At 37.8% G+C, this 13,356-nt stretch overlaps 1 protein-coding gene across 2 annotated transcripts in view; it reads left to right on the top strand.

Annotated features, from left to right (window-relative positions):
• The window catches only part of TMEM67 (transmembrane protein 67), a 52,089-nt gene that overhangs the window by 9,318 nt on the left and 29,415 nt on the right, over positions 1–13,356 (top strand). For both annotated transcript variants that reach the window (XM_090040331.1, XM_090040333.1), the window contains exons 4-13: positions 1,465–1,564; positions 2,337–2,406; positions 2,523–2,597; positions 3,318–3,380; positions 4,476–4,630; positions 4,770–4,878; positions 7,764–7,850; positions 9,666–9,731; positions 11,853–12,009; positions 13,189–13,312. In XM_090040331.1, the coding sequence (XP_089896457.1) occupies positions 1,465–1,564; positions 2,337–2,406; positions 2,523–2,597; positions 3,318–3,380; positions 4,476–4,630; positions 4,770–4,878; positions 7,764–7,850; positions 9,666–9,731; positions 11,853–12,009; positions 13,189–13,312 (1,006 nt within the window). The remainder of the gene's footprint in view (positions 1–1,464; positions 1,565–2,336; positions 2,407–2,522; positions 2,598–3,317; positions 3,381–4,475; positions 4,631–4,769; positions 4,879–7,763; positions 7,851–9,665; positions 9,732–11,852; positions 12,010–13,188; positions 13,313–13,356) is intronic.

The following is a 13,356-nucleotide window of genomic DNA, read 5'->3' on the forward strand; positions in this document are numbered from 1 at the left end:
TCCTACCCTGGAGGTCTTTAAGAGGAGGTTAGATGAACACCTTGCTGGGGTCGTTTGACCCCAGCCCGCTTTCCTGCCATGGCAGGGGGTTGGACTTGATGATATGCTCAGGTCCCTTCCGACCCTACTGACTATGAAAATATTTCTCAGCCCTTCATCTAGCTCTTATTTGTATATTGTGCAAGGAAAATACAGTGTAAAGTGGCATACAATGCAGTGATATATGCATACTTGATGTGCACAGCTTCTACCCAAAATTAGAAAACAAAAATTATAGAAGAACTCAGTGTTTTTTTCACTAAAATACAGAGCCTTTCACCTCTGAGAGTATGTCTGCACTGAACACTACAGTGTAGTGTAGAAATGGCTAATCAAGCACTGAATGAGACAGCTCAGATATTAGAGGGACCCTAGTCACAATAGTACAGAGCTCTGTGTTGCCTGATAAACAGAGTACATTAGCCTCTGTAAAGGTCTGTGCTAATGGAGTGAGATTCCTTCTGGTACCAGAGCCAACTCATTTTGAACTGTCAACATGGGAGTGTTCAAAGGGGAAATGTTTCAAAGGGGCAGCAACTGGTAGATTATGTGAACAAGCTAAGAACAATTCAGATGCAGCAAAATATCCAACTTTAACCTGGGAGGAGTTAAAAAGTAGGATTTTTATCCATCCCTTTAATATCCATTTGAATGTCAATAGTAATAAAAAAAAAACTGTTACTGTCTGATGGTCTTTGTGAAATGTGTACTAACAATCCAATTGAGAGGTATTTTATTGCATCTGATACCACCCCTAATTGGTATTATTCGGCATCTTTGTTGCCCATCTCATCAGAAAAGCAAATGATAATTTAGTATATAATCTTCTCAGTCCTGCAGAGGGGGTCTTTCTGGGTCAGGGCTGAAGTAGATATGGGACTGTTTCAAGAAACATTTTTCATTTCTGTCCAAAGTTTATTGTTAAAACTAATAGTTAAATTAATTTAAATGCCTAGTAAAAGTTCATGCCTCTCTGGAGGAGGTAACCCATAAGATACACCCTGCCCTGCCTTCTGCATAGCAGAATAATACTGTTGTTCATCAAGTATACCCTTATATTTAAGACATGCCTAGATTTTCTGGCTCAAAATTAGAAAAAAAATCAAATAAAAACATTTAGAACTATATAATTTCAGTGGTGCATCTAAGAGTATTTTTCTTTACATACCTTAAAGGTACAGGCCATTTTTTGAAGAAATATTTCAGTATTGGAAAAACGCATCTTGTATTCAAGGAATACATGTGTCTAACTTAGCTAACTAAGTCATGGCCTCAGATTTTTAGAAAATGCAGTCTGAAATAAATAGAACATTAGAACAGGATTGCCCTAGGCTTGTTCTTTTTAAGCATTATTTTTGTACATAGGTTCTTGACCTGCAGGGAATATTGTTTAACATGTCAATGTTTACATTTTTTTTCATGTAGTGGAAAGGGATGTTAATGGAACATTGTTAAAAGAAGCATTATGTATACACTGTGATGGAAGTGAACAATCCTTTTCTACTTCAGATGTCTTAGGAAATAGGTAGGTGCCCTCGGTTCTTCAGAGTGATATAACTGAATCTGTCTTATGAGTCTTCATAAGAGAGAGAATCTGTTTTAAATGGAACACTGTCCAGAATAAAACTGTTGGATATCATTAGTACTTCTAGTTAATAGGGAAAATAGGGAAATGTTTTACTGAATATACTAGGGCCATCCCTGTTACTTTATAGTAGTTTAAAAAGGGAAATAAAAAAATCCCAAACTCATTACATGCAGTGGGAGTTGAAGCCACTTAGCACCCTGCAGGACCAGAATCCTAAATTTGTAAATCTTTAATGTATCTTCTAACTCGCTGTGGAGCAGAAATAGATCTTAGCTTGACAATATATTGTTTTATTTTATGGTAAATGAATGGCAATTGAATTAGATGGGAATATTTATTTTTTTTTAGATTCCAATCCAGCTCCCATTGAAGACAATGGATAGATAGTCTCCTGTGGACTTCATTGGGAATGGGTACAAGTCTCTCCTAAGTGTTTTGCTGTGAATAAAAAAAAACTTTTGGCCTTGTTTACTTGAGCTGAATGGCATTACCAGAATTTAAGAGAGAGATTTTGAAGAAATTATGCAGTCCTTACTGCTTGTTTAAATTATGGAAACTCTTCAAAACTGAATAAACGTATTTTAATCTAACATTAACAAATACTTTGCTATCTTATCAGAAGTAAATACTTTACTGTCAGTTTCATTTGAAGTCCCATCATTAACTCCATCTTTAGGTGCTTCATTCAGTTATTTTATGTGACTTATAGGTGTACAAGATGTGAACAGACATTCATCAATGTAAGCAAGTCTTGTGACTGTTCAGAGCCAAATATTTTAGTAAGTATAACAAAGCAGTCTCTGCAGAAATATGGAAGAAGAAAATTATCTTGTACAGTGTTTTATGTAATTTGTTCTAAAGTACATTTTATGCCTCTTTAATTTTGTCTTTTCAGACAGGGGGGTTATGTTTTAGTAGCAGCGGACACTTCCCTCCAAAGGGAGTAGCAACTATTCGCTATGGGCAGCTAGTAAGTGTTTTGTGTCTAAAACATTATAAAGCTGTCTGTGTTTATACTGTGTGCAGTTTTTGTTGTGAAGTATTTTTTAAATAAAGATAGCATTCTGTTACCTGATTTTAACGTAAGTGATACCTTTTCTCTTCGCTGGTACTTTCATCTATCTTCCTTACACATGAGGCAAAGTCAGTTTAGTTAGTTACTCTCCATGCTTTGTTTTGTCCTGCTACATAAATGATAGCATACCTTAAGTGCTAAAGAATGTTTTTCCAACTACTCAGTTGGTCTAATAAAAGATACCACATCTAACCAAAGAACCTTGCTTGCCAAGAGTAAAACAACAAATTTCAGCAAATAAGTTCCTGTACTTTCAAGCTGTTCCATATAACCAGACCCTTACCCTTGAAGTCTGCCCCTATGGAGCAACATGCTGGTCAGAAGCTTGTGTCTTTTTCTTATTCCTTGATTCAGTTATGTCTTAGGCAAAATGTAACCTGTTGAAATAGAACCAATTTTGCCATAGCTGACATGTTTAGTATCATCAAAAGATACACTTTTCCTTTGGAATTGATCTTTCTCTAGAATAAAACTTTTAGAAGTCAGGAAAACTGTGCCAAATCCTTCATCTTCCAATTGACACACTATATTATTTTTCAGACTGTGACATATTGTGTTAATTAATTGTCCAATTCAGAGTTCATAAAGAGCACTAAAACATTCCTTTATTTACAGGGTATAACAGTGACTTCAGCATGGTTTCAAAAAAATCTACAAGCATCAGCAGCTGCTTGCTGGGTGAGTTTGAATATGCTTTAAACATGTATGTTCCTGTATTTTACTCCAGAGAAATAGCACTCTGATCTAAGTTTTGAAATAGCTCATGCATAGGACTTCAGTTTTTGGTAATGAATGTGTTTATTTTTTTTAAACTTACTTTATGATAGCAGTATATATAAAGCGGGGAAGATATACTAATCTTAAAAATATCAGGCAATACTCAGTGCTAGTGAGAACTGTACATGTGTATAGGAAATTTATTCCAAATCAAGTGAAAAATCCTTTTTGAATACACTCCCAGAAGAAAAATACAAGTTTGAGAATATGTAGGTCTTGAGTTTGATTTATCCTAAAAAATGGTGTTAAATGTGAGGACTCTGAGTAGTTTACATAAAGTAATATTTTTTGACAGTTAAGATTTAAATGCAAATCTTTAATGATTATTAAGGTGTTAGATTTAGAAGTCCTGCAACAGTAGCTGAAAATCTGTAGCCCATGGACCCCTAGAGGTACGCAGACTGTCTACAGGGTCCATGAAAGATAACTATGATCAATCAAAAGTATGTGAATATCCACACTTACAATTCAGAGGGGTCTGCACCATCATTCAGAATTTCCAAAGAGGTCTACACCTCTTCAAAATTTCTAGGGGCCCGCAAATGAAAAAAGGTTGAAAACTGCTGTTCTAGAACTATAGCAACATGAATAGTATAGCTATAATTTCTGGAGTTCTAGTCCCACTTATGGGTGCTGGGGTGGCATGGGTGCTAAGGCACATGGTTGCATAGCAGAAGCACTCAATGTGGCCTGTCACATTGCAACAAATTTGTAAATTCTGCTAAATACGTCCTCACAGAGACACAAAAAAGGAAAGGAAGTCTCGTTTATATGTACTAGTGGTTGTTTTTTTTTAATTTAAATCTTCAGTGATTTTTTTTCTTACTGTAGCTGCTGCTGCTACTGGTTATTAGCTCAGCTTTAATTAATTGGACCAGTTTTTGACACAGTGCAGGAGAGAAAAAAGAGCCTTATGGTTAAGTCTCAGAACATTAAATACCATGCTAGAAAATATGGACCTTAAATATAATTTTTTTTATTAATTTTTCTTTGCAGCTCTATTCAAATCTAACTTCATGTCAAGCACTGGGAAATATGTGTGTTATGAATATGAACTCTTTAAGCTCTGCCAGTACTGATGCATGTGGTTTGTTCCAGTATATCTACACAAATACAGCAGGGCTAGGCATTGTTCATTCAATATCCTTCTGGTATGTTACCTCTTCTATAAATGTATCTATCCACACATTTTTTTCAATATGAGTGGTTTCATAGAACAGGTATTAAAAATGAAAGTCTAACAATAAACATTAAATTCCTAGATATTAAACAAAATCTAATTATTTCTAGGCGACAGTATCTTCCGTGGATCTACTATGGTGACCAGCCAGGGTTAGCATCTCAAGTACTTGAGACAACCCAGTTTCCTACAGGCTTCAGTTTTAAAGGAACAAATAAGGTAAGCATTATGTGGTATAGGCAGTTATTATATTTATTTAACAGCCAAATTCATACCCATTATCATTCTTAAAGCTAATTGTGTACCCCATATATGTTAAGCCCATTTTCTAAGTCATAATTTATGGGTGCCTATACAAGTGATGATTTTTACCTTTTAAAGCATTCTAAAGCTGCCAGTATACATGGGTGACTTTAGAACATTTTTTAAATAGCAAAAGATGCCTTAAACCTTGTTGTATGCGTTTTACATATAAAGTGAACTGCAGTAGTGCTTCTCAGCCTACTTAGTTCGCCCTTATTGCATGTGTAGTTAAGTGGAGCTTTTCAAAGTGGTAATTACTGGATTTTCTGGGTAATTAGAGATCTGGGTTTTCCATTTGCCAGAGAAAATCCGTATTTTTCTACTTTAAAGGAGAAAACCATGGATTTTTCCTTTAAAGGAGAAACGTTTCCCCTTGCAGGCTGGCAGAATTCCAGCCTACAAAGGGCTGCTGGAGAAGGGGGGAGGGAGGGGCAGTGGGCACCACGTGTATATGCACACACGTATGTATGTGGCAGGTAGGCCCTCCATGTAAGTCTGTGCAGTGGAGGGGAAGGGCCCACAGGCCATCAGGATGTAGCAGGAGCCACTAGGCACACGTTGTGGAGGGTGAGGGAGCACTTTCCTCCCCAGATTTCTGTGCCTACAGCAAGGTGTGGGGCTACAGCCAGGGCTGACCAGCTCCAGGCAGAAGCTGCCTTTGTGGCTCAGTGGGCGGACCCAGCACAGGAGGGAGAGTTGTGCTGCCATGGCTGCCAAGTTGAGGCACCCCTTGGCCACCCGGCAGCAGCTCAGGCACAGCTCTATGCTGCCGCTGCTGCCACACCTCACTTTGTCAGCCATGGTGGCACAGCACTCCTTCCCATGTTGGGTCTCTCCTGTTGGGCCATGGAGGTGGCTTCTGCCCAGAGCTGGTCTGGCCCAGCTGCAGCCCCATGCCCCACTGTGGGCACAGAAATCTGAGGCAGCATGTGCCACCCCCCCCCCCCCAGCACCACCAACATGTAGCCTTTGCCCACACCCCCCATTCCCTTCACACCCACCCACTTCCTCACACGGGGGGGGGGGGCTGTGGGTCAGGAGCAAGGGGCACCAGTAGGGCACAGGGCTGGGGGGCTCTGGGTTGGGAGCAACGGGCACCAGCAGGGCTGGGGAACCTGTGTCTGGGAGCAAGAGGCAAGATCAGAGGTAGGGCACCTGTATATCGAGACTTCTAAGCACCACAAAGCAGTGGGGGAGACAGCCGCGGCTAGACCTACATTCTGGTGAGTGAAGGGGGCAAGGGGAGCTCTGATTTTCTGTGATAAACCAAAATCAAGTGCAAAAATATATAAGTATTTAAAATTTATTTTATTATAGTGATTGAGGCACGGGTAGGCTTTCAACTTTCTTTAAAATTGTAAACATATCAGTAAAACCTTGTGTTCAATGGATACCTATATAGAGAGTGACATTTCATTTTAATCGCAGAAAAAGTGGATTTTGCGGTGGTTGAATCAGAGAATTTGGGAAATTGTGGGGTTTTTTTCATTTAAATCAGAGAATTTGAGATTTCTAAATGGAGAAAGCCAGAATCCCTGGTAATTACTAATTGCTACCTCCAGGTGTAGCTAGCTCTGGAGCCTCAGGCTGCATTGTGCAGCATCTGGTACCCCCTGCCTCCTACTCCACAGAACTATAGCAAGGCACGAACCTTGCACTGAGCCTAGGAATATCTATTAAGTTTTAAGGTGCTGTACCTAAAAACTTTACATAAAGCTCAAAAGTTACAGCACCTTTGGAAATACCTACTCTGCACATGTATAGGCACCCTTTTTCCTACAGGAATTGTAGTTGTTCCGTATTTTGCAAGCAGTTTTCAGACGCTTATAGAATTTGTTTAGGTGGGTAAAATATGAGCAAAGCATCAAAAATAAGTGCTAGTTGTAACAACCTAGTTTTTTTTATTATATTACTATATTTGTCTTAAAATTTTTAGAGCTGAATCAGAAAAAAAAGGCTTTGACCACACCAACTTTTCATCTACAGTTAGCGTTTTTTAACTAGAGTAATACTGCAATGCAGCTTCTTTAATGTTTGAAAGATCCATATTTTCCTATTAAGTCAGGGATTTTGGACTCTTTGGCCATGTCCAGACAAGTGTGGACTTTTGGTTCCCTGGGGACAAGTAATGGTGACGCACCTTGCCACCCACACGGTGCCATCCACCTTGCTATACCACACGTGCTTTGGTGCACAGCAAGTTACGCTGGGTGGGATAGGGGAAACTGGGGCCAGAACTGTTTTTTTCCTGCAGGTTTTGGGGCGGGGGAGGGATTGACCCCTGGATATCCCATGGAAAAAAAGCAGAGCAACGCATGCACAGGCAGCACACCCTCACAGGACAGAGAACATCTAAATGTGTGGTATGTGGCACTGCAGATGTGTTTGCGACACCATATGACCATGCTCATCTGGACACAGCCTTTGGGGTCACCAGCCTGATCCACTAGAGCCCTGTCTGGCTTCCAGAAGAACTTCATCAGTATCAGACTGCATCCATGTAATGTTTCAATTCAGAGCATGTGGGACTTTACAACAAAAACTGTTTTATCAGTACTGTTCCAATCAAATCTACTTCTCATATAATTTAAGATGCTGATGCATGGAGACACCAAAAAGTAAATTACAGTAACAGGTTAATCACTTCTATAATCAAGAATTATAATTAATATTAATTTTTACAAATAAGAAAGAGAAAATTAAATGTTATATGGGGCATACTCAGAATATGTTGGATGATGACATAGTAGTCTCTAAAACTCTGTTTCACTCTTTCAAAACTTTTTCACTTCTGTTGTCAGAATATAAAACTGCAGTTTATCGCAGCCTCATATGACGCAGAGGGAAACTTTCTTAAATGGCAGAGTTTGGAAGGAGGTGTCTTACAGGTAAGTTTGATACAGTGCATCAAAAAGTTTGCTAATATAAAATGCTGGGTACCTTTAGCAAAGAGACTAAATGGTGAAAGAGAAAAGCATTAATACAGCACATGAATGTTCAAATAACTGCAATTACTATAGAACAATCTTATCATGACTACAGTATTAGAATATCTAATACATTATCTTTTAGATGTTTCTTTTTGTTCAAGTTTGGATCTCCATGTACGTATTTCTAGATGCTCTCCACCACCATCAGTATTATAAATCTTGAGCATAGGAAAAGCAGTTTAGCACACTCATAAGGACAGCTTCTGGGGTATGGGTACACATAAACATGCACAGGGACTGCAGAAGGGTGAGTTAGTTGCAGTTTGTAATAACTAATTTTTTAACAGTATTCCGTCAAGGTAAAACTTGTTTTTACCTTCTCCCAAATTTACAGCAGAAGTAGAGTATCCATTCCACCTAAATCATCTTGCTAAACTCCAAAATTCGTTATACCCCTGGTAATTCTTTACCCAGTTGAAACTCTATACTCTGCCTCCAATGTTATGATGGTCTTGAAATTTTAACTGGATCAATTTGCAGTTAATTTCCCAAATGTAAATTCCTTTATAATCTTTGGGGATCTATGTAAGAGGAATGCCATTTTCACTCAATTAGTGTGTCTACATGTGTTATTAATGCGCAGCAATAAATTGGCATAGTTTGCACTGAAGTTTATTGCTCCCCGGGCTCTGCATTTACATGTGCGCCCAGAATCGCAGCACACTGAGCTGGGTCGGAGCAGCCCTGGCTGGCAGAGGGTCCAGGGGGTCAGACTGCCAGCATGTGGCTGCTCTGACCCAGCTCAGCACATTGCGGAGGGGCTGGCTGGGTCACAAGGGTGTTCCATTGTGGGGTCTTACAGGCACCCTCATGCCCCAGCCAGCCCCGTCAGCATCTGCATGTGCAGTAAATAAAGCTGCCATAAAAAACACTTGTGTTTAAAAATACTATCCTATGGTAGTATTTGTTGGTTTACTGCGGCCTAATAGGGCTATGTGTATAGATGCTGAGACTTTACTGCCAAGCTAATTAGTCATATAGATATACCTAGTGAATACCTGACATTTCATCTTAGTGCATAATTTAAAAGTATAGCTAGTTATATGTTTGGGGACTGAAGTGATATAGATAGTATAGGTGTAATTCCTGGAGTTATAGTTGTCCATATGTATATAGCACTGGTGTCTCTGAATTTGATATCTGTGTTGGCTTCCTGCCTTGGTTAGATGTTTCCTCAGTCATTGTTTAATCAGAAACCTGTGTTTTTGGGAGCTACATTTTTTGCTACACTTCCAAGTGGAGAAAATGTGGAATCCACCTCAAAAGAAAGAATATTGTTACATACCAGAGTAATTTTGCTGCTCTGAGAACGTTGCCTCTGCCACCACTCCCCCATCTTTGCCTTCTACTCATTCCTATAAAACCCTTGGATGCAGCAGCAGTAACTTAAAAAAATTAGGCAGGAGTGCTCAATGCCACAAGAGGATGTTTTTGCAGTCTGGTTGGGCATTTCTTTCCACAAGGTTCAAGAAGTTCAGTGGTAAAATAGAGAGCATCCGAGAAATATAAATAAGTGGAGGCAATTTTCTCAGACCACAAAACGTATTATGGTAAATAATGTAGTTTTCCTCTCTCTTCAGAATTTAAAAACAGTATCTCTTGGTAAACCTTTAATTAGAACTTCAGAGAGAGAAATTACACAGGTCCTTATAAACGTTCTACAGATTGAGACTCACATTTTTGTATGTCTGATCTCATATTGGTTTTGTATAGCTTTGTCCAGACACACTGACTCGATTGGATGCTGCTTATATTTTTGGAACAACTTATCAACAAAGTGTAAGCATGAAATAACCTTTTATATGGTAATATTTATATCTTGCCAGTAATAGGGTATATGTAAAGGCAGTGTGGGAGTTGAGCCTTGAATTGTGGTACTGAATTTGCTGCTGTGAATCTGTTGCTTACTCAGCTTTTATAGTTATAGAGTGAATACGTTTATTTGTTAGGTCTCATAATAATGCTACATGTCTGTACGCTAAAATCAGACAAAATGAGCACAAGGTTTGGCACAGTGCAGGAATGTTTAAATCTTTCACTTGATGCTGACTTGCACAAAGCCTGAAGTCCCTAGACTTGAATCCTTTACATTCCAGCTTTAACTTGTCTTGTTTTTCTCTTGTAAATGGGGAAGATGGTATTTATTTTACCTGCTGGGGATTTTCTTGGAGGCAGCTAACTTCTATCAAATGTTCCATGTGACTGTACAGAATCTAGTGTACATTTATTTATTCATTAATATCATTTATTAGTTTAGCTTCCCTTGGAAAAGTGCATTATGTGTTTATGCTGGTTGCATTTTGGGAGAATCTAAAGGTACAATTGCTGCCATCATTTTGTCTTTACGTTCTGAAGTGTTTATCCAATTATTTTTAGTAAAGGTCTAAGCTGTCTTTGCTGCTTTATAAAAAAGTGACGTCCTCCTATCTGGGGTCAGATACTGAAAAAATATATAAAAACCTACTTCCTGTTGTTAATCATTGATCTCATTCAACTTGGTGCTGTTTTTGTAGTTTGTGCACCTGTTTATACTTTGGTTCGTGCTTGCTGAAATTGCTCTTTGCTATCATTGTGACGAGGAAGACATGTGTCCTACTAAGACTCATGTTGCTATAATTCAGCCCAAGGCAGAATCAATCGAGTTACGCAGTTTTCTTTACACCGCGTAGTTTAGATCAGTAACGAACAGAGCACACATTTGCCCTTTGGTGAGGTGGAGGGTGGCAAATCTTAGAACAGGTTCCACCATTTTTAAAACCATGTGTGGTAAACTTCTGTTCTATTACGGGTCTAAGCTGGTTTCTAATCACTTATACCAGTAAAAGTGTAATGTCGTACCTGGCCACAAAAATAGTATTTATATCTGATTAATGTTTTAAATAGTTTTGAATTCAGGCTCAAATTACAAGACAACAAAATATTTCGGTAATCAAAGGAAAACTAAGCTGTGAATTAAATGGTCATATTGCATGTTGAAACACTCAAATCTTAGAAAATTCCAAATCTAAGGTCCATATACTAGTAATATAGTACTGTATGGCTTTTTTTTAAAATCTAAAGTATGCAAGTAATATTTTATAAACATTTCCATATTTTTCCACTGATTTCATTATAATTCTAATATATCTTTTATTAGGTAGTAACTCAGCTTAAATAAAAAATGTAACATTTACGTAATATATATATATTTCCTTCAATGAGTAGTATAGTCCTATTTGGAAATATTGAAAAATATTAGACAGTTAACGTTTAATTATGAGTCTTGATAACATAGACATGCTAGTAATTTTTTGCTACTTCTTCATTTTATATGTTTAATATGCAGGATATTTTGTAAGGATGGCTTACTATGTGTTTTCTCACATAAATTAATTTTTTGTATATGTCACAGTATTTTCTTGTGACATTTCTCTAAACCCATTGGAAAAAAAAGATGTGTCCAAGAAGTGTTGTGTAATTGTTTAAATTTAAGACTACAGTTTAATTCACATATACAAAGAAAAAACATTTTCACTTTAATGTAATTAACGTTCTCATTTTAATTTTGATATTTCCTGATTTGAGGGCCTATTCATTCAAACTCAACTTTTTGTTAACACGGGTTTTGTTCTATGAACTTTCATAGTAGTTTTTTCAGTATATTTTTTTTAAAAGGAGAGAAAAGGAAACAGCCAAAGCTTTGCTTTCACAGTTTGAAATTCAACCCTTGAAACAAATTGCAACTATTAATTAAGTCCATAATTTTTAGTAAATTAAATATTGTTGAAATGCTTTGTTTCATTCAAGTTGCAAGGGGCAGATATCTGAATAGTTATAAGGAAGAATACATAACTCTAAAATATGGAATAAAACGGTTAGATGATTAACATGACCTTTCTTTTCTAATCACATTTTTTATAGTGTACAATTTCTGTGTCCAAGATTTTAACGAGTTTTCCTAAGCCAGTATTTTATGATGTATACCTTGAATATCCTGAAGATAATGGACAAGAATATCTTTGGGCTATACCAGTTTTAAACTTAAACCTTCAGTACAATGAAATGCTTGTGAATCAAGGTAGGAATGTTATAATAATAATGCTTTCAGTGAATTAAATTAGGCTATAAATCATCACTGGAAAGAGTTCATATGTATTCTGAAAAATCAGTAAGTCATTTTAAAGATATCACAGTTCACCATTGATGTAACAAGGTATCTTAGTATTATGAACTTACTCTTTCAGAGACAAAAGCCTACCCACTTCTGTGCAATATTAAGAGACTTTGGCTTCATATGCTGGGTCTGCAATGACCTGACTGATTTTATGTATAGTTAAATCAATATTGAAAATGTCAGGAAGATCTCTTCTTTTTGGGAAGGGAGAAGGCAATTTGAAAGGAGATCGTATAAGTATATGGGCCTTCCTGCATCCTAATACTTAGAAATGGATTTGAAGTCTATATATAATAGAATTAGTTAACTTTGATTTGCTGTCTGTTCTTTCACATGGAGTGGGGAGCTGCTTCATTCTGAAGTAGTACATATGGAAACAAAAGGTCATGTTTGGTCTCTGTATGTATTATCTTGGACTCCTAAACAATATCTGCAGAGAAGCATCACATCTGGTGGCCGTCTACAAACTGGCGAAGGGGAACCAGCAGGCTATGGGAGAGTCCCAGTTCCCCCAAGTGCTACTGGGAGTAACAAGGAATGACAGCCATAAGTTGACAGAGAGTAGATTCAGGCTAGACATCAGGAGGTGCTACTTCACAGTCAGGATGGCTAGGATCTGGAACGAACTTCCAAGGGAAGTGGTGCTTGCTCCTACACGGGGGGGTCTTCAAAAGGAGGCTGGATAATCACCTAGCCGGGGTCGTTTGACCCCAGCATTCTTTCCTGTCCATGGCAGGGGTCGGACTTGATGATCTGCTCAGGTCCCCTCTGACTACTAACTATGAAACTAGACGATCACCAACTGCCTGCAGCCTCTTTCTTTGCTCACTCTCTCTCTAGAAGTAGTCTGACCTTTGGATAGTGGTAACTCATGGAAACAGTTCTGAACATTAAACATAATTTAGCAGAGCGATTCATCTCAGGAATTTCTTAATATAGTTCTATTGAAGCAACAAAAAATACATAAGAGTGCATGAATACAATAATGCATACTGCTTTTATTTTGGTGTAATTGATTTCACTCTTATGGCTTTCAGTTACTAATTTTAAGTGTTAGTAAAATCTGCTATTTTTCTTTCAAAGGCAGTAATAGGAACAACTGGCTTCTGACCCGTCGAATTTTTTTGGTGGATGCCTTGAGTGGAAAAGAGAATGACTTGAAAAAACAACCAAGAATCATTCGAATTGCTAGCAAAATAACAATCAGGTGAATAAGTGCAGGATGTGTCATTTGTCCTAATATACCTTGTG

Source organism: Crocodylus siamensis, chromosome 3, assembly GCF_052110815.1.
Source record: "Crocodylus siamensis isolate JL-2025a chromosome 3, ASM5211081v1, whole genome shotgun sequence".
NCBI lineage: Eukaryota > Metazoa > Chordata > Crocodylia > Crocodylidae > Crocodylus > Crocodylus siamensis.